General features: G+C 38.9%; 1 protein-coding gene across 2 annotated transcripts in view; it reads left to right on the forward strand.

Annotated features, from left to right (window-relative positions):
- The window catches only part of LOC149542012 (uncharacterized), a 163,630-nt gene that overhangs the window by 71,731 nt on the left and 69,128 nt on the right, over positions 1–22,771 (forward strand). For both annotated transcript variants that reach the window (XM_089797056.1, XM_089797057.1), the window contains exons 5-6: positions 18,580–18,687; positions 18,829–19,086. In XM_089797056.1, coding sequence (XP_089653182.1) covers positions 18,580–18,687; positions 18,829–19,086 — 366 coding nt within the window. The remainder of the gene's footprint in view (positions 1–18,579; positions 18,688–18,828; positions 19,087–22,771) is intronic.

Raw genomic sequence — 22,771 nt, forward strand, 5'->3', positions numbered from 1 at the left:
AAGGAGGAGCCTATAGGAGTTCAATGACTGAATTATTGAGCTGAATGTTGCCATGCCAAACCTCTGAACATTTGTGCTCACATACTCTAAATTCCCTGACACCAAGCTGAAATTCAAGTTGCCTCCATGCACTCAAATGGTGAAGGACCAAATATTAATAATGAAAACCAGGTACAATGCTCTAACAATGGAAGATTATAAGGAAGTAAATCTCCAGCACAACTACTATCCAGATTGATGAATTCTGGACCAGAAAAAACCAGTTTTACCAGCCTCGGACTCGGCTCGGACTCGGTGAGGCCCAAATTGGGCTCAGACTTGGTCTTGGTAGTCGGGCTTAGAAAATTAAAAAACCCATGAAACCCAAAGATTTTAATGGATTTTAAGTTTTTTTGATGCATCATTTAGCCAATTAACAACAAATACACAATTATTGAGATAAATAGATGCAACTTTGCAGATATATACAACTTTTCATAGATCACATAAGTATAAATGCACATTTTTGAAAGAAATTACTTTTAAAATGAATAACATAATAGAATTCTGAAATATAGTGTAACTGTCAAATGTCTACAATATCCATGGAATCAAAAGTTCAAAACATATATAAAAAAAAAGGCTCATAGTAGCCTATGTCTTCCTACGAGTATGCCTAAGGTCATGGAAGACTCTAGAGCGATCCTCTCTCCCTATGTTTGAGGTTGAACCTTAGTGACATGCTCATCAAGATCATCCTAATCCTCATACTCATCCTCATCATCAGAGTCAGATCTATCACTTTCAGCCTCAAGGACCAGCATTGGGTCTCCTCGCGATCTAGCCTCCGCCACTGCCATCACCACTATTGGATCCCAAAACCCCAATACTCTTCCCTCAACTCTTCTTTCTCTATTCTTTGTGTTTGCAATCGATAGAATGACCTTTTTAGGTCTTACTCATGCTTAACATACTAAACATACCAAAAAAAACCATTAATTTTTTTTGCTTTGTCTTTACTAGATGCTGGCTGCTGGCCGAGTCAGGCTGATGAGACTTGGCAAGTCAGCCAAGACTCGACCAAGACTCGGACTTGGCTAGGACTCGGTCGAGTCCGAGTCTCGTGGCAGTTTGCCTTGTTTTGCTTGGCTCGTTGAGCCGTGCAACACTGGAAAAAACAATCCTCCCCACACTCTCCACAAAAGACTTCTTCCAAGCTATAGGCATACAAAAATGGAAGACTCGCTATCTCAAAATTTGTCCCACAATACTTCAGCTATGGAATCAATGCACAACTAGAAACTCCAAACACTTATACTTTAGTAAGGGCATTAAAATCAGAACCTTAGAAAAGTCACCAAGACAACAAAAGAAAACAAGATAGCTAGATTCTATTTTCCAATGAAATGAGCTCATATTTATAATCCCTTGTTGGCAAAAAGTTTACCAGAAGAACGCAACTCCAAAAACTGCAACAGTTTCCCAAAAGAACTCAACTCCAAAAACTTTCCAACACAACCCTTTTTAATATTATCTCTTAATGACACTATTGTAATAAGATATTATTATAATTATAATTATGCAACTTTAATAATTAATTAATAAATATAAGCTCACACAATAAATAACCACATCCACTGTAGGAGACCAATTGCTAGTGCCCACCTATTACACTGCCAATAATGGCAATTGCTAGAAATAAACTTACTAAAAGTAGTAAGTTCGCAACCAAGACCCCCAAATCATCTTGTTAGCTCACGAGGGTCACAATAATGAATTGACTCAATCATCTGAAGAAGCTTGCCAAAAATGAGGACATTACAGTCCTCCCTCCTCGAGATTGCTTGTCCTCAAGCAATTCAACAACATAGTGAACTCCAACCTCCTCCTGGATACCAAATGAATTGTGGGTTAGAAAAAAATCCTCCCCACACTCTCCACAAAGTACTTCCAAGCTACTGGTATACAGAAATCGAAGACTCACTATCTTAGAATTTGATCCATAATACTTCAGCTATGGAATCAATGCACAACTAGAAACTCCAAACCCTTATACCTTAGCAAGGGCATTCAAATCTGAACCTCAGAAAAGTCACCAAGGCAGCAAAAGAAAACAAGATAATTTGATGCCTTTTTCTAATGAAATGAGCTCATATTTTACTTTTTCCAATCATGTTTTACTTTTGCTTGCACTAACCAATTCCGTCCTAGAATAGCATCATATCCTTTTCTTTTCAATGGGATGACCACGAAGTCCAATAAAAATGGCTACGTTCCAATAGTTACCGGTTGTGCCATCAAGGTTCCCAACGGTTTGATCCCGTGCTGGTGTGCCGTGAGCAACTGGAATGTTGGTGGCCACAACATGGGTTGTCTTAACTTTTTCCATTCACACCTGACTCTTCGTCCACAATTGTGTTTGTCAGAACAGTTCCCAAAATCCCCATCTTGACTACTACCAGATGCCTCCCCGTTGTGAGTGCTAGTAGCATTGGGTCTGTTGCCGTTGTTCCACTACTGTCCCTTCCTGTTTCCTCCGTCGCTTTCGGAAACGGTGTCATATTTAGAATGGCCACTTGTAATTGGGGCATTGTGAGGTCACTTAATTTGATCGAGACTTCCATTTGCATCACTTGCCTTATTATGTTTTGCTCAATGCAGTTCCTTGTTGAGGTACTAGTAGTGTCCTTCAATTGTGATTTCTCTACCTGCGTTGCTTTCTCATTTTCCGCCCTCGCTTCTTCCAATCTCTTCTTTTCTTCCGTCAGGTCGGGGTACAGTTTTGCTTGTTTACAGGTGATTGCCAAGACTTCTTCTTTGTTGGTGCCGATGCTGATCAAATTCACTCTTGATTTTGAGCACTTGGCATCTTCATGATCTCCAGGACCGCACCATTTGCATAACAACTTTGGTGCGTTTTTACAGTTTCGCGCAAAGTGGCCCTAAAAATTGCATGCTTGACATTGAACCATCGGGTGGTTGTTTGCATCGTACTGAATTCGGCTGCAGCCCCCATTATTATTGTTGGTATTGTTGTTTTGCTCTCTGCTATTATTTTTGTACCCACCCGAAGTGGCACCATCATTGTTTGTGTTTCCATTCCCTCCTAATGTGGAAGTTGTCTGTGTCAGGAGCACTTGATGATGTCCTCTTGTTTTCATATTGAAGGGGCATTCTTTTGTGGAATGGCCCATAATTTGGCAAATCTCACAGAATTGGTTCTTTGGATAGGATCCCTTCGTGTGACCTTCTGTCTTGCATTTTGTGCACCATAGCTCGTTTCCCTTCGTCTCTTTTTGGATATTCTTAAATTCCTTCATCATTCTGATCATATCCTTTTGGAGAGCATTCTTTTGTGGAATGGCCCATAATTTGGCAAATCTCACAGAACTGGTTCTTTGGACAGGATCCCTTCGTGTGACCTTCTGTCTTGCATTCTGTGCACCATAGCTCGTTTCCCTTCGTCTCTTTCTGGATATTCTTAAATTCCTTCATCATTCTGATCATATCCTTTTGGAGAGCTCAAACCTTCTTGCTGCCCTTTTTGTCATCACTGCTATCTTCTTCCGAAGATGCGTCATCTGAGTCGGATGAGCTACTTTCCTTCTTTTTCATTTTCTGTTCACTCTCTAAGTCCATCGGCTGATTGTATGCTTCAATGTACGATGACAGCAGCACAATCTTCATTTTCCTCGTTAACTCCGGGCGTAGTCCTTCAATGAACCATCTCTTCTTTAGCCCATTTGCCGGCTTACTTTCCATTTTGTTTATTAATTCTTTTAGCTTTTTGGCATATACACGGACGGTTTCATTTTTCCCTTGCTTTGTGGTGCATATTTCTGCTACGATCTCATTGTTGTCTCGCAACAATTGAGATTCCGTGATAAACTCCTTTTTAACTCCCACCCATGTGGTTAATTTTTAGGGATCCACGTTGGCAAACCAATCAATTGCTACACCCCTTAGGGTTGCTAGAAATTGTCGGACCCATTCATCTGTGTCAGCTATGCCATTCGCTGTCCAAATTGTTTCGCATGTCTTACAGTGTCTGATTGGATCGGTCGTTCCATCACCATCAAACTTTGGCAACTTCTCCTTTGGTCTTGCCATTGTTACTTGATTTTGTGTACGGGTGTTGTTCAGTACTGCAACACCGGCCCTGTTCGGCACTCCGACCCTGATGCTTTGCGCTCCGACACCGGTGCTCTGCACTCCAACATCGGCGCTCTTTCGGATAGTCGTCTTATTTCCAATAGCTGCATTCTTTGGTGAAGAAGGGTCTTCATTAAGTGAAGTTGTCCGTTTCGGAAGTGTATCGAGGATGAGGAGTTCACTCCACGCTCGTGCTCCCTCGGCACTCCGAGCCGTGCAAGTTAATTCCCTTCCATTTGGATTCTCTTCCTTTGGTGTATATAGGTTCAGAAATTCCTCCCTTGCTTCTTCCACCAAATCCAACTGCTATTGAGTCTCTTCCAACAATTCCTTGGTGCTTCAGTGTCCGTCGGCTATCTGCTAAAACCTTCGTCTGTACTCGGCCTATTGTGCCAAAATTAAATTCTTTTGTGCTGTGCATATTTCATCTTTTCCCCTTATCTTATTTCTGTCTTTGTTAAATTGATTCGATATTAGTCTTCATTCCTTTGCCTTCGTTCCAAGTCCATTGGGCAATGGCGCCAAACGTTTACCGTATGGGGTAAATAGATTAATGCATATAGACAAGAACATGTAACACAACAGTACTCCTTTTATTATTCGCATATATGCCAAAGAGATTACATAGTGCTTCCAATGATGATTATAATGATGATCCAAAGTTGTACATATACCATTTCGAAGAACCTTCCCGAAGGGGTCTGTCAGCTACATAACAATTACCGACCACATCAACCCGTTGGCTACACAATATCTATTGACGACGTCAACCCATCGGCTACACAATATCTATCGACGACGTCAACTCGTTGGCTACACAATATTTACTGACAACAGAGGTATTCGACCTTATCTTCCTTACAACTCTTCCTTTCAACATGATGAATCAATACAGTCACCAACTCTTCCTTGCATTTACAAAATAACTGAGAAAATAAATACAACACTAGCCTTTGATTCCTTTCCCCAGCGGAGTCGCCAAAAATCTATTAGTGAATAAATTTGCACTTCAAAAAGATCAACACACAATGACTCATGATGCCCAGATAGAAATACAAACATTACTAACAATTGGAGATGTTATCATTAGATTGATAACTTTCCTCTGAATTGAGAGGTACAACTCCCTCTTTGAAAGGTTTGCAATGAATTAAAATGCCGATATGCTTTTTACCAAAAAGCACCAAAGGCACCAAATAACCATAAACATGATGTAGATGAGAGGACATTTAAATACGGAAACAAAATAAATGTGAGAATTTGATACAAAGCTCAATCCTCTCACATTCAAAATTTGTAACTCATTAAATCAAGAAACTTGTATCCTTTCCAAACATAGCTTATTTTAGAAAACAAAGTTCTGGAATCAAACACATGCACAACTTAATGAATAAAACATGATGCTGAAAATAAGTTTAATGAGACAAAAGCTCAACAAAATCTGAAGAAACAATAATGAATTCAAAGACTCATAAACCATCCCTCCATTATTCAATATCCAAAAATGAGCTGTACATTACATCTGGATAGAAAGAAAAGCCAGCCCCTCCATTACAATTAGAAACAGAATAGAAAATTCCCTTTCCTTGCAGTGCAAAAGGCTTCTGGAAAGAGTCCCCCCCTTGCTAATGAAATTTTGTCTCCCATAAAATCCTTTCCACAGAACTTTTCTGGTTACTATAACCGATTCTTGAAACGTAGCCAATTGATCTTTTTACTTTATGTTTCACTTTTTGCCTTCTCCATAAATCCTTTTTATAACATCAATCATTTATAAACATTATAATTAAGAGTTTACAAATATCATTTTATAATATTTATAATCAAATATGAACAGGTGACATTTTCTGGTGATGAAGTGTTGTCATCATTTTGTGATTGCATTAGCAATTAAGACAGTGTTATGCTCAGACATTTGTAACGTATGATCCGTGAAGAGAGGATTTAGACAATTAGGATTGTGCAATCATAACCAAAATTTAGCTCGATCCAATGGTGGGATTAAAAGTTATGCCCCCCGCAACATGACTGTTTTTCTGTCATCAACGAATTCGTAATTACATGTTGCATTAAAAGTTATGAAAATCTTTCATGCTAATTCTTGTATTTGGATCATTAATTAGTGTTGATCTACATTATTTGGGTATGTTATTCTACCTAAACCTTAATATGGAGCTGTGTCATCATTTTTATCCAACATTATGACACCAAATTCAAGTGCAATATTGACTAAGTCTTCTGAATTGCTGAACCAATTTGAACTATTGAACTAGTTTGAACTAATCCAATCCTGTATGAACCCAATTTGAACCAACTTGAACTGTACTTCTAATTCTGAACCTCCGATAACCTTGAACTGGTGAACTTTGTATTGCTCAATTCTAGTACTAAACTTGGAAGCTGCACTTAAACTAAATTAACCTATTTAGACCATCCTGAACTAGTATATACTAGTCTGAACCTGTTTGAACCAATCTGAACCCTTCGTACTAGTTGAACCAATTGTTCCATTTTGAACCCTTCGAAGTGATTTGAACCATGTTGAAACCACATATAATTGCATGAACCAATCTACACTTCGTACATTTCCATTGAACTTGTTTGAACCCTTCGAACTAGTTTAAACTAGTTCAAGGTGGTTGAAGGCCCATCTTGAACTGATTGTACTTGCTGACCCATATTGAATCGTTTTGAACTCAGTTCAACGAGGTTCAAAGCCCAAATAGAACCGAGATATAAAACTCAAGTAAGGGTTGAGATGAAGAAGGTTCTCATTTTGAAAAATCTAAAACTGGGTCCATATGAGGGCTAACAATATGTTGCTGTTGTAACTTGTAAAAACACTTACTGATTTCTGCGTTTCAAGTTACTATTTCAATGAATATGTATATGATATAAAGAGGCATGTCTCCTATAGAGACATGTCTCTTGTTAATATCTTAACTCACATTAGTTATATATATCACAAATGATATTTGCTCAATGTATTGACATAATTATAATTTATAATAATAATTTATATACATGGATAATGTATCTCATATATATATAACATACACACACACACACACACGCACAGATCTATATATATATATATATATATATATATATATATATCTGTGCGTGTGTGTGTATTATATATATACGCATACACATATATACTTAATAATTTATTATCAATAATAATTCTCCTCGATAATAATAGTGAAGGACAAATATTAAAATGTTTAAGGTCGATAGGCCATTCAAAATTTTGATTTCATCGATTGGAATCATTCGATTGATGTTTACCGCGTAGATTAATTGATTAATGAATAAGAACAGCGATAGTAGTACTCTGTTTATCATTCACATATGCCAAGAGATTACATACGAAGCATAAGATGATTTACAATGATCCCAGATGTGGTATAAATGCTTCTCGCTGAACCTTCCCGAAGGGGTCCGTTGGCTACATAACAATACTAATCTACCCGTCGGCTACAAAATATTTACCGATGACAACACTTTGTTAGCTACACAATATTTACAGACGACATCATCCCCCCAAAAGAAAAAGTCGTCTCTGGACAATAATTACAAAATATCCGAGACAAATTAATAATCAAAATACGTTAACTGGCTAACTACAACAAGATAGATCTGTTTCTGTCACATCACTTTCACATTCGTCTTGTGCCTGCATCAAATTGGTCTCCAACCCACGTTGCATCTGTAGCCTTTGCTAACACAATACTAGTTTCTTCGCTGACCTTGATAGCCACTTGTGCTGCTTTCTTTGCTTCCTACTCCTGGGTACCCTAAGCCAAATGTCGCTGAACTGCATTCAACTGGATGATCAGCTCCTCCTGAGCTCTCTATGCATTCACCAAGACAACCTCATGTCCATCACCTACTCCAGGTGCCTCTGGTACACAGACACTCCATGCCCGCAGCAGCTCCAGGTCTCATCAATTGGTCACACTTCCCACGACTGATATCTGCACTGACTGGGGGTCTTTCATGATACAAGGTAGGGTCGACCTCACCGCCAAGACCAAATTAGCACTCCAAAACCCACACAAAACTGCATGGAACACACTATTTCTATCATTTTCTTTTGATTCCACACACTTTCTGGCAACTGCTTATGTCTACCTTTCCCTTTGGCATCATGTGTTCCTCATTCCGAACTATTTCAATTTGTTGTTTTTTTTTTTGGGGTCCTTCCTCTGCTTGTCCGTTGTTGTGCCTCTTTCTTTTGATCTGTCTCTCTATCACTCTTAACTGCTCTGATGCTTTTTCCCTCCAAGATGTCGTCATTCACCTATTTATAAAAGCCAATGATCTTCTTGTTTCCAGTACAAATCATGGAATCTGCTCAGGTAATAGTAGGGCCACGTCCTCCTAAACTCCGCTGCTCATCCACGAGTTTTATATTCACAGCATGCCAAAATCATTCTTTACCCTTAGTTCCAAGAGAACATTCACGCATACTCTACTCTAACAACAACCCTGTAGACGCCACGGGTAACAAAAGGCAAACACATTGATGACCAAGATTGGAGGATGAAGATGTAATGTTTGTGGAAGGAAAGAACACCACCGAGGGAGAAAAGGACACCACCAAGGGAGAAATAAGAAAGGTGCATGTAGAAAGAAGAGGTCTGAGCAGTGGGGAACAGGCACTCGTGAGGAATGTCCATGGGAGAGGGAGATATCCGCAGGTGATGTCCGTGGGAAAGCAGGCTATCCGCGGAAAGAAGAAATTAGGGCCGCAGGGAATTAAAGGCATTTGCGGGTAACAAGAACCTCCGTAGGACAAAGACATTCACGACAACAACATCCATGGGGAGATAGAAAAGTGTCCACAGGAAAAGTAGAGCCCCGCCGCTCATCTGCGAAAAATGAAGAAGTCAAGACGTGGGGGGAAGAATCAAAATTGTCCTTACGAGTTGCAGTTGGAAAGACAACCCGCAGAAAGGAAGAGGTAAGACGTGGTAAGAAAGGGCGCGGTCACAGAAAACAATTTCGCGGAATATGAAAGAGACGTTGAAAAAAAGAAGAAGAAGTTGCGTGCGATGTGAAGGATGCTTGCGAAACACTTTGTCCGCCTAGTAAACTTAACTTTTTTTTTTCCAATTTTTCTCTCTTTTTTTTTTGTTTTTCTTAATAACAACAATTCAACTCAATTTTCCCTTGGAACTTTGCCATTCTGCGACGATGAGGGAGTTGTACAGACTTGGCCATTCTGCGGCGACGATGGAGTCTTCTTGGCATGGTATATTTTTAGCTTTGACCCATTGACTGCCTGAGGCACTTTTTGCTCGTCCAAGGTTCACAATTTTATTGCTCCATTGTCACCTACCTCTCGGATCTGGTATGGCCCAACCCATCTGACTTTGAATTTTCCTGGTTTGACTTCGTTTCTTTCGTCATACTTCAACACCAACTGCCCCGGTTGAAACCTGTTTAGTTCCAGGTGCTTATCATGCCACGCCTTGCATCTGTTCCATGTCACCTCTGTAGCCCATTGTGCCTGCAATTTCGTTGGTTTCCATCCCTTGCTGTCAATAACTGTATTCTTGATTGTAGAACCTTCACTCTGTATTGCTGAAGTTTTCACCAAGCTTGTTCTCTTTGTTTCCTGTGCAGACTGTACGATGTGTTTTCCCTGCTGCCGGCACCCTTCAACTAATTTTATGGTGCGGTGTATTCTTTTCTTTCTATGTAGTCCGTTCACCGTGTATTGGATGGTGGGATCTTTCTTTTTTTTGGGTTCATACTGTATGTTCTTCCTCTCGGCTTCAGCCGTAACCACCTTTCCTTCTTCTGCTTCTCTGTATTCCTTTAGATATTCATTTTCTTTTTTTTCTCACCTTCGTTGACCCTTAACATATTACAACTCGAAAAGAGTTCGTAGTCTTCTATCTGCTAGTGGAAAAGGCCATTCATCGAGTCTAGGTCGTCGTCCTTCGATCCTCCTTCTAGTCTCAATACTCCTTCGTCTGGTTCCATTCTCTTCTTTCCTTCATCGTCACTTTCGCCTTCACCTTCTGAGTCTGACGACGCTGCCTCCTTGCCTACCATTTGTGTGTGTAAATCAATGACAAATTTTTGCCCTTTGCTTTCAAGTGATAGAGTGTTTTTCTTCCAGTCGTGTTTAACTCTAGCTTGTATGAGCCATCCCTGGCCTGGAATGGCATCGTATCCTTTCCTCTTTAGTGGGATCATGACGAAGTCAAGCAGGAATGACTGTGTGCCAATCGTCACCGATTGTGCCATTAGGACGCCAAGAGGTTTAATGCCATGTTAGTCCGCTGTTAACAACTGGAATGTAGGTGGCCACAACATCGATTGTCCCAACCTCTTCTAGATATCCTCGAGTAAGACATTTACGCTGGACCCTCCATCGACAATTATGTCCGTCAGCACATTTCCCAGAATCCCCATCTCGACAACCGTCGGATGTCATCTAGATGTGAGGGCTAACAACATTGGGTCTTCTCCACCAGCGGCAATTTTTTTCCCTCTTCCTGGTTCTCCTAGTAACTTAGCAGCTGGCGCAATATTAGTGAGTGCCGATCGGAGTTGAGGCATTGTGAGCAACAGATCACCTATTTTGACGAGTACCTCTGTTTGTAGTATTTGCTGTACAATGTTCTGTTCCGCACAGTTCCTTGGTGAGGTGCTCGTTGTGTCCTTCAACTGAGATGTGTTCGCTTGTGTTGCTTTCTCAATTTCCTTCCGTACTTCCTCCAGCCTCTTCTTTTCTTCTGTTGGGTCAGGGTATAGTTTTACTTGTTTCCGCGTGATTGCCGACACCTCCCCTTCGTCCATCCCGACGGTGATCAGATTCACTCCAGACTTTAGGCACTTGGCATCTTCATGATTGCTAGGTCCACACCGTCTGCATAATAATTTCGGTGTATTTGCCGTGGTACAATCCTGGGCAAAGTGGCCCCACAAATTACATGTGCGGAACTAAACGATTGTCCATCCGTTCACATCATACTGGATCTGACTTCGGCTACCATTGTTATTGTTATTTTTCGCATTGTTGTTCTGCCTCCATCTATTATTTCTGTATCCTCCGGACGTGGCACCCTTCGTGCTTGTGTTCCCGCTCCCTCCGGACGTGGAAGCTTCCTGTGCCAGGAGCACTTGTTGAGGTCCTCTGGTTTTCATGTTGAAGGGACATTCTTTTGTGGAATGTCCCATGATCTGGCAGATATTGCAGAACTGATTCTTTGGATAGGACCCTTTGGTGTGACCCTCTGTCTTACACTCTATGCACCACAGGTTGCTTCCCTTCGTTTCTTTTTGCATGTTCTTAAATTCCTTCATCATACGGATCATGTCCTTCTAGAGAGCTTGGACCTTCTTGCTGCTATTTTCATCATTGCTGCTCTCTTCTTCGGAAGACACATCGTCATCTAACTCAGAGGAGCTACTCTTCTTCTTTTTCGTCTTCTGCTCACTTTCTAGGTTCATTTCTCGATTGTACACTTCAATGTATGACGATGGCGGCACAATCTTCATTTTCTTCTGCAACTTCGAGTGCAGGCCTTCAACATTTTTTTTGCAGTTCGTCGGTGGGCTTAGTTGCCATTTTATTTATCAAGTCTTTTAATTTCCTGGCATAGACTCGGACAGTTTCGTTCTTCCCCTGCTTAGTATTGTATATCTCCGCTACAATCTCATTGTCATCCCGCAATAGTTGAAATTCCGTGATAAACTTCTTAATATTGTCCCAACTGTTTAACTTTTGTGGATCTGCATTGGCGAACCAATCAATTGCAACACCCCTTAGGGTTGCCAGAAATTGTTGGACCCATTTGTTTGTATCTGTTATGCCATTTGCCCTCCAAATCATTTCTCATGTTTTACAATGTTGGATTGGATCGACCACATCATTGCCATCAAACTTTGGTAGCTTTTCCTTTGGTCCCGCCATTACTACTGGATTTTGTGCACAAATGTTGTTCGGTCCTGCAACACTGGCATTGTTCACTCCCACACCGACGGTCTGACACCGGCGGTCTGCTCTCCCACACCGGCGGTCTCAACAGCTACGAACCTTGGTGAAGAAAGATCTTCTGAAGTACGAAGAGTTCACTCCATGCTTGTGCTCCGTTGGTACTTCGAGCCGTGCGAGTCAATTCCCTTCGGTCTGGATTCTCTTCCCTTGACGAATACAAGTTCAAAAATTCCTCTCTTGCTTCCTCCTCCAATTCCACCCGCTGGTGAGTCTCCTCCAACAATTCCTTAGCGCTACGGTGTCCATCGGCAATCTTTTGAAACCTCCGTTTGCATTTGGCCTGCTGCGCCAAAATTAAATTTCCTTGAGCTATGCAGATTTCGTCTCTATCCTTCAGCTTATTCTTATTTTTGTTTAATTGATTCGGCATTAGTCTTCATTCCAACCTTTGTTCCAGGTCCATCGAGCAATGACGCCAAATGTTTACCACATAGATTAATTGATTAATGATCAAGAACAGTGACAACAGTTCTTCGTTTGTCATTTGCATATGCCAAGATATTACATACGGAGCATAAGATGATTTACAATGATCCCAGACGGGGTATAAATACTTCCCGCTGAACCTTTCCGAAGGGGTTCGTCGGCTACATGACAATACTAATCTACCCGTTGGCTACAAAATCTTTACCGACGACAACACCTTGTTGGCTACACAATATTTACAGATGACAATTGAAGCTATAATCATTGACACTCCCTCTTAGCTAGGGAGGATGATTTCTTTCTAAATAAACAACATACAGTGTACTACTGTGACCTCACGGTATCATCACAAGTATGGTACACCCAAGAATATCAACCATATGATATTCACCATTCTCATCTCTTTTCTTGGTATGTCCACTGGCATCACATCTTATGATGTCTACTAGAGAAGATATTTGCTCATGGTGTTTGCACTAATACAATGTATCATAGCATCCACCATGCCATATCTCAGTACTATAAATTATAGTATTATGAGCATTACTTATTAGTTACATAAGAGATATGCACTATCATGATCTCCATAGACATCATCCATACGACATCCATCACGATAGAAGGTTAAATTATTGTTAAGATCGTCACCTTACAATAGTAACCACAATCAAACATCAATGAAAGATCGTCACCTTTCATGATGTTTCTACAAAATCATGTAATAACTCACATGACATCCACCACGAACCATAGTAGAGGGTGGAACAAGGGTTTTAACCACAAACTTCTCTCTTATAGAGAAGGACATATTAAAGTACATCTGAGGTAATCACTGATGCTGGGGCTCCAATCCATAATTCCAAGCTTATCTTCAATAATGTACAAACTTCACTTTGCAGAAGGCTTAGAGAAAATATCGGCCAATCAGATCTTCAATGATTATGTACTTTGAATGAACATCATTCCAGGTATCCATCTACGGTTTAGGGATTCGCATAAAGGCCTTTCAATGTACACATATGAAACTTTATCTCATGGATCATAGTCCTCTGATTGCTACAGTTTATTTCACTAGAGAATCCATCTCAACATGGTCTACTCCTTTTGAATCAATATGACCAAGATCCTAAAAGTCAACTAAAGCATATCCTTTATCTGCTCCCTCTGTCACGAAAGTATACCTTGATTCATAGTAACATGACTGAATGTACTAAACTGTGGATTTATCCTTAGGCTTGGCAACACTAAACATTCAAGATAATAAAATACTTATATAACTATTATGGAGTAAATGCACATCAACATCCTTGATGTAAGTTTCTCCAGTGAGGGTCCTATCATTGAAAATCACCATTTAAAGCAAAAATATTGTTCCAGGCTGTATTCACGAAGCAATAGACCTTCCATATGCTTCAAAAGAAAAAACATCTCCATTAAGTATTTGTCAAACAATTTGAGCATATCCTCTGTGCTCTCATCGATCACCATGAAGGTTTCTAAAGCCCTTCATTTTGATGTCAAGAAAACAACCTTATGAGTGAATAGAAATTTCTCACACGCTAGAAATAAGAGACTTTTCAGTGTCAGATCAAACTTCAGAGTTTCCAAATCTGAGCTAATATCTCCTTGAAAACAAGGCATTGTCCAACGCTAAACTCCACAACCTTATCTAGTGCCCAACACTAATAGACAAGTTCAGTAATGAATACTAAATTAATGCTCAGACTCCTTCCATAAGAGATTCACGCTAAATACATTTCGAGGGATACAAAGTAGAAGTTGCTTTCATCATGGTTTCTTTCTGAGTTGTCGTCATGTTTAATTCTTATTGAGCCATTATTAATTCCACGTTTCTCCTAAAATTTTGACTATGCTTAATATTGTAATCTAGCCATCTCACAAATCCTCTTGGGTGTGCATTCAGACATATCTATATCCTGTGAATTCAGGTGGTGATTACATATCTATATCGGAGGAAGCGTCATCATCTCAAAGACCATGACATACATCCAGTACAATATCAATATCCCATTGAGCCATTGCTGAATACACACTCAACGGCTTCCTGTTGTAATCATCCATTAATTGAAAAACATGATAATGTTTGTCTTCATTCCAACATGACAATGATTTCCCTCCATGTATGGCCAATCCCACCCGTGTGTATCATTTCCACTGCTGTGCTATGAGATATCTTGTCTCACATATCTTTTCTTCCAATGTCAAAAACTTGATGGCCAAGTTCTACGTTTCTGTTCCTTGTTGGATATGATCTGAGTCGTTATTGGTAGTAGATGATTTCCACATGCTCGGGCTAGAGCTTATGTCCAAGGGATGTTGAATGACATTCACAATTTGTTCAGAATCTCTATTGTTGTTGCACTTGGTATTTGCCTTTTATAGCATGGTTCTGAATTCCATTTACTGTTCAAGTATTTTCTCAGAATAATATATTTACTCTGCTGTCCATAATTAATAAATTGACCAATAATAATAACTCGTCACTTGACTCATAATTTTTAGTCTGTAAATCTCAGATAACTTTGGCTCTCTGCTTTTCACAACACCCTGTATCAAGAAATTCTGGAGAATGCTAAATAATAGACTGCATTGTAACTGCAGCGATAGAAATCTAGAGTTTTTAGCATGGATGATGTACTTTTGCAAGAAATGATTACAGTTATTGAAGGCTCACCAGTTTGTTAAATCATTCCTTCAGATGATGAGAATATGAACTAAAATCTCATACACCATACTCCAGTTTAGGAAAGGAGACATGTGTTCCTTAGCATTAGGAGGCACTAAGTATAAGTTGTGTGCATTTGTGGATATATCTGTTCGATCTTTGCAGATTATTCTTCCAGCATTAATCGCATGGTGAATGATGCCACTTGCACCCTAAGCCCAATTTTCCAACTCTATGAAGCCATAGAATTCAGTTGGCCCAGAAAGGATGAACCATTAAGGTTTGTATTTACTTTCCAAGGAGTTGCGCTGACAAATAGACACCAAACAATAAAAGCTTGCGCCCAAATCTAATTCTTGGTAGAAAACTCATGGCTAAGGGAATGTTATGTGCCATGATTTCAGAGTCTTGTGCCAAAAGAAATGTTTGACTGTTCAATGAGACAATTCTGTGCCAAAAACCAATCAGAAATCGCACCAATATGACTCCTGATAATTTTCTTCAAGGAAGTTGAACACAAAAAAAATTGTTTACTGTTGCTTTTTTGACTAGTCATTGTAGTCTAAAACAGATTGCTGTTATTTTCCGTCAATCATTCAATCTTTATTAACATTGTCATTGAGTTTTCCTCCAAGTATATGGCATCATAAATCTCAAATTTTTGATAGTATTGGAAAAAATGATTTTGATTTAATAAATATCATTTGTGTTATTATCGCATGGACTGTTTAAGCGTTCTTTTCCAGATTTTGACTACATACATATTGTTCTTGTCATTATCTATTTAATGTTTGTTTTCAGAATAGATGCAATATTGATGGATAATATTTCAGAATGTAATCTCCATTGATCCTTCAAATAGAGGTTAAATGTTATTTCTTCTTAACAAATTACAGACCTTAGAGATTCGTTTGCCAATCTGCACTTTTGTTACTCATTCACAGGCCGGAGAAGAACCTTCTGTGATACCATGTTAATTTTGATATGCTTTATAGGAAATAGGAATTTCAAATTGTAATCACTGTTCTCCAGATGTATGTGTTGATTCTATTTGACATATTTCTCCTGTAACTTGTAATAGCACTTTGTTGCAAGTTAATTCTTTCAATGAATACGTATATGATATAAAGAGGCATGTCTCCCATAGAGACATGTCTCTTGTTAACATCTTAACTCGTATTAGTTATATATATCACAAATGATATTCGTTTAATGTATTATCATGATTATAATATATGATAATAAATTTTATATATGGATAATAAATATATACATAATATATCTCATATATACTACACACACACACACACACATATGTATGTATGTATATATCATATATATATATATATATATATATCTAAATAATTTGTTATCAATAATAATAATGCTCCATGAAAATAATAGTGGAGGGTGGATATCAAAATATTTAAGGCCAATAGGCCATTCAAACATTTGATTTCATCGATTGAAATCATCCCATCAAAGCTACAATCATTAACATTCCTAACTGCAAGGCATTGCCCTTGCAGTCAAATGGATACCTAAGGCTACCCAGGGAGGAGAACTATGGAAAGTCCTAATCCGGAGCAATATTACTAGAGGTGCATCTAGTGTTGGTAAGTCATGGAAGGTCTGCATATTCATGACCTCTCAGGCAAATGGAAAATCAGGGTAGAAGGATCTCAAGTCTTTCAATCTGTATGGAAGGGTTGGGAGCATGTGAGGCATCTAATTTCAGGGAACAGTTTGGTAGATGAGGAATTCAAGGTTTGTGCAGAGAAATCAATATGGTGGAACTTAGAAAGAATGGGAAACCTCTTTCCCTTCTTCAAGGATGTTTAGCAAGACAGTGCTTAAAGCTAGGCCTTAATGGACTTGGAGAACTTACTGTGGATGGTAGACTAATTGGTTGGCAGGAGATGATGTCCAAATATGACATTCCCAATACTCAGAAAAAAACCTACTCTATGCTGACAGAAGCCTAGGAGAATGTCAAATTTCCCAAGCACTATAGAGAGGCCCTAGATGTTGTCGGTAAAATCTATATTGTAGCTGACGGGTAGAGTTGTATCCGAATGGGCGCATGACGGTTGAGTCACCCCTTCGGGAAAGTATATGTACACCCTCCGGAAGGGACTTTGAAAACATCAGGAGAATTGTTGTAATCATTGTATTCGGAACGTCAGCATTGAGTGCATATTGCATATATGAATAAAGTATCTGTTTTGTGTTGTATCGTGCTATACTACATGCGTTAAAGTATCTTTACCCTGTATAGTAAACACTAGATAGGTTACCCCTGCTAAAGTGGCCTGATGGCACCCTGTTGAATTCTTCCAAAGCTAAAACTGTATACAACCTCTTATCCGACTCCCTTGCTATACTTGATCACCTTAACCTCAAATGGAATACCAGCCCCACCTTGATCCTGGTCTTGGTCTGGCTTGGGTTTGCATGGTGGAGCTAGTGGGAGTGGCATTGGTACTGCTTTTCCTTTCAATAAAGTAACTGAGACATTGATGCTCTCAGTAAAAAGTAACATGATGATTTCAATTTTGTATTAACAGATGCACTATAATAACCATTTGGATTTATAATTTTCATTCAACAATTGAGAACTGTGTTCTGTATTCAATTTTGTATTTGAGCAAATCATATATATTAAATGGCTGAACTCAGCCATAAGAAACCCAGGGAAAATAATTGCTGATCCGCTAAAGCTGAACTGACATCATAGGAAAAATATAAAACTTCTTCTTTCTGATGATTGATTGTGGAGCATGATCTGGAATATTTATTCAAAATTTCATGGTTTTTTCCAGAATTTTTTTCAATTCAATTCATATCTTTTTATTCTTGAGTTTGTAACTGTTATACTCTGAAAAATGTATGGTATATTCTTCTTAAATTTATTTCCAAATTTCCAGTACCTTATCATTTCATGCGCTATCAGAATATTCCTAACACAACCACCATCAATGTATAAACTTTCTGAGTTCTGCATTACTTTCAAAGCATGAGGATCTTCCATGTTTCAACTGCTATAGTTCTTCCCCAAACATGTTTCCCAGAAATATTAGCATTTGACTGAGAAGTGAAAGAAATTTGTAGAGTTGTCTATATTGCAGATGAAAAGTACTATTACAGAAATCAGGCAACAACGATGATACAAAGGCAAGAAATATACACTAGGAATTCAAACCGAAGTACAATGGTGCATAGTATTTAAGTTGTTCTCAATGATATTGTGCAAATATTCTAAATGAACAAATATTAAGATTCTTTTGCTTCTTACTCAAAAGCCTTTCTTTTGCAGGTGAAGTGCAGTAGATTTCATGATGCTAATGGTAAAGCTGTCTTAGTCGGTGATGCTGCACATGCTATGTCAAATGCCCTTGGCCAAGGTTGTAATTCTTCTTTGCAGGTCAGTCGACTTCTCTTATTTCATCGTATTAAGATAGGCATTTACTGTAACTTTACCCTTTTTGAGAGTGATTTTCAGCTTTGCCATTATGTTATAAAGCTGTTATGTGACATCTCTTTGGTCCATTTTTTTTATAAGCAGGATGTCTTGGTTCTTGGTAGATTGCTTCAGGAGAGAGAGATTTCAGATGCAATAGAGAAATATTCTGAAAAGCAGGTTAAGGAAGATCATGCAGCTGCTTACTTATCAGATCATTCCTTTCCACAAGCACCATGGCTTTTACCATTCTACTTGTTGGGGAACATATTGTCTTCTGTTTTAAGCAAGGCACTCCCACCTTCAATCATCAAGCCTTCCATCCAAAGTCTGTGTTCTGAAACACTCATCCCATATTCTGAGGTATTCAATTTTTGAGTTTCCCTTTAAACAACTTCTACATTTATAATGAGTCTGCATTCATGTGCATGTGATGGATGTTGATGAAGGGAAACTATGAACTAGAATATTAGGGTCAAGATAGTTTCACATCATTCTATTTACATTATACTTTGCTTTTTAGAAAAGAACTAAGATAGAAAATTGATTTAGAATTTGATATTTCCCTTGGGAGACTAATAGGGGAATCATGTACCACCCTACTTAACAAAGTTACTCAACAGTTTTCAATGAATAGAAAGTTTAAAAGAGCATGGCATAGTGGTAAGCCAAAGTGATTATACAATGATAACCCGGCTTCATGTTTTTCTGAAATAGCTTCATATGTAATTGTGGCCGTTCTTTTGTGGCCTAAAAATAGATGAGGCTATGCAATCCAGGTAAATTTTGATGGAATAAATACCCCTTTTGTGTGGCTTCTAAGCTCATCAGCTAGATTTCATAACGTCTTCAGGATGGGATGGTGGGATGGTGGGATGTGAGATGGCAATCTAGGAATAATGTCATGGGCATGGTGGGGCATGACAGTGTATAGGTAGATAGATAGATACATAGACCAAGAAAGAAAGCTGAGATGCTCAAGAGCTTCACACATTCCCAAGTGACATCCTTGGTTGGAAGATCCTTCCAACATATGAAATATTCTGTAATTGTCATGTTTCTTAATTTATTTTCTTTAAGATCTAAGATAATCTTAGGTACAACTATAAGTTTGTTTTTATGATCCAAATGATGCAACTCGGTGGAAAGACTAATATGCGGCCCCAATGCCTTCTAGAGGCATATTACATGAAACACATTGTGTAATCTGTTGTGCTTTGATAGTATTGTGAAGTTTTCAAATGATCACCACATTGCAAATGGGGACCTCGTCTATTTTCTCTAGCAGTCTGTAATTTAGGGGTTTTAGTGATAGTATGACAGCTTTCAAGGTCTTAGATGCCTAGCCTTAGAGTGGTCTTAGAGTCTAGGGGATCGGTCTGATTTAAATCAACTTTGGCCAATGACATGTGAGTGAAAAGGAGCTAAGTATTGACTTGAAGGAAGTGAGGTCAGATTGAGAACTTCAAGTTTGGGATGCAATTTTTGAGGAATGAAGTGAATTGCACAAAAAAACATAAGAAGCAAGCCAGCTTGTTGGCAATCTAGAAATTATGAAACATAGTCAATTTGCAAATGGACGTGTGTTGAACTGAAGAAGGCAGATTGAGATATCAAAATTTAGCTCAACACTTAGCAACTTGTTTGGGGAACCTAACTTGGACAAGCCCAAGTAAGGTCGGAATTTGGACCTTCTTGGGGCTTCATGAGCCCAAGTGAGGGTGAAATTCCACCCTCCTTGGGGCTCCTTGTTCCCAACCACTCCCTGATTTGTGCCCTTGCTTTATGAGGCATGAAACTAATAATTTCCCATCTGCTCAACCATGGTGATTAAATCAGGGGTATGGAAGAAAATTGACATTTGAAAGGTAAGATTTAAGAGTTGAAGCCAACACAAGCCGTTGAAGGTGAAATAAATCAGAAGTCAACTTCTTGCTGATGCAAAATTATGGAAAACAAATTGATTTGGTAATGAAAATTTGATTGAAATGAAGGAGAAATCAGTTAGAATATTGGGAGTTTACGCCAATGTTTAGCATATTTTTTTAATGGACTGAACTTAGGTAGAGCCCAAGCGAGGGCAGAATTCCACCAACCTTGGGGCTCTGAGCCCAAGCAAGGTAGGAATTCTGGCCTTGGTTGGGCTGCATGTCCAACTACCTCCTTGATTTTGCCCAAAACTTTCACAAAGACAAAACATCTGAAATCAATCAAAGACAATTCAAAATGAAGGAGCAATAAATCAGTTTGCAAAAACCATTTGGTGAGATCAAGCATTGGTAAGGGTTTATATTTGAATTTTTGGAGAAGGCTTTGCTTGGCAAGAGCCCAAGAGAGGGTGGAAATCTGAACTCCTTGGGCCTCTTGAGCCCAAGAAAGGTTGGGAATCTGCCCTACTTGGGGCTTCATCAGCCCAAGACTTTGCTTGTTTCTGTCTACCACTCCCAATCATTTAAAACGTGAACTCAAGTCATTGTGAGGATTGAACGACTGAACAAAAATGATTGCTTGGGTAAGGAAGGAGAAATTTGAGGTTGTTTTCTGTTAAAGAATGCACAGATCTAGCCAATGCATGAAGAATTGAGAACAACCATGAAACAATTTTCAATTACGAATGCAAGAAATTAAGAGTGAGCACAAGGCATGACAAATCGTTTTAGGACAGCATTTTTTTGGGAACGCACTAACTCAGGCGAGCCCAAGTGAGCACAGAAATTTGACCTCCCTGGGGCTCTAGAGCCCAAGGGAGGGTGGAATTCCGACCTTACTTGGGACACCATGCCTAATCAATATTCCATATACGTCCAACATTTTAAGGAAAAATAAAAGTACGAGGGGTAAATTTGTGGGCAAAAGTTTACATTTGTTGGGTATTGGAAATGATTGAAAGGCAACAGTAAAATTCTGAGTTTGATGCAGAGAAGAATGGAAAAGTGAAGTGCAATCTTCAATTGAAATTATAAGGGATGATAAAATCAAATTGGGATGCCTTGAATTTGTAATGTCTTAGTGCAAATGAAGAGGAGACTGAAACTCACCTAAAGACTTGAGCCCAAGGCAGGTCAAAATTCAGACCTCCTTGGGGTTCATGAGCCCAAGGGAGGTTGGAATTCCAACCTCACTTTGGCTCCATTATGAGTTCTTGGAATTCTAATCACCTCCCACTTTAGATTGCAAGCCAAGGTAAGGTCAGCTTGGAAAAAAAAATTCAGGTTGCAAAATCAATGGGATTTGATTAAGTTGCCCTTATTGGAAACATAAACTAGTTACAATTTTATGGAATCTAATCAGATTGACCACCCGCATAAAGTTAAAAATCAATAGCTTGCTGAACATATGCAAGGAAAATCAGAACATAGAAACCATTCGAGACTCAAAATTCACAGGCACATAGACCAAATTAACTTGGGGATTAAGTCCAAAAGATAAAATCACATAACCAAGCGGCTTTCTGGATAGCTGTTGAAGAGGAATTGAATCTGAAATTAGGACTCACAAGTTGTTTAAAATGAACGAGATGAATTCCCTCGACATTGGTGTCAATAATTTTCTTTATCAATGGAAATGTTTTAGTTCGTCCATACTTGTAATTTTACAAACTTAAAGTTTCTTTCTTTGTTTTGCATAGAAATGAAGAGGGAGAGTCGGAGGACAACTTGAAGTTCGAGCAGAGCTGACTTTCAAAATAATGATGCACAAAAAATGCAATTATAAAATTGAGGATTGATTAAGGTCAAGGCATCAAGATTCATGTACAAACAAGTTGATGGTCATGCCAGCAAGAAGATTTCTACTTTCAAAGATGGAGAAGTGGAATTAGAAAGAGGATTGCAAGATAAGAATGCTGATGTGGCGCCTATCCATTTCCAACCAATTAGAGAATTTCGGATGCACATGTCCTAAATTGACCAATCATATTATGCCAAGTGTACACGTGAATGACATCTAGTGCCTCTACGTAACCTATTTTCTAATTGCTCAATAAAAGTAATGTAATTTTATTACTAGTCCATAAAAGGAGTGCCTTTTTGTAGTTGGCTAGCATTAA

Source organism: Cupressus sempervirens, chromosome 8 (genome assembly GCF_028749045.1).
Source record: "Cupressus sempervirens isolate cs-2001-9-10 chromosome 8, ASM2874904v1, whole genome shotgun sequence".
Taxonomy (NCBI): Eukaryota; Viridiplantae; Streptophyta; class Pinopsida; order Cupressales; family Cupressaceae; genus Cupressus; species Cupressus sempervirens.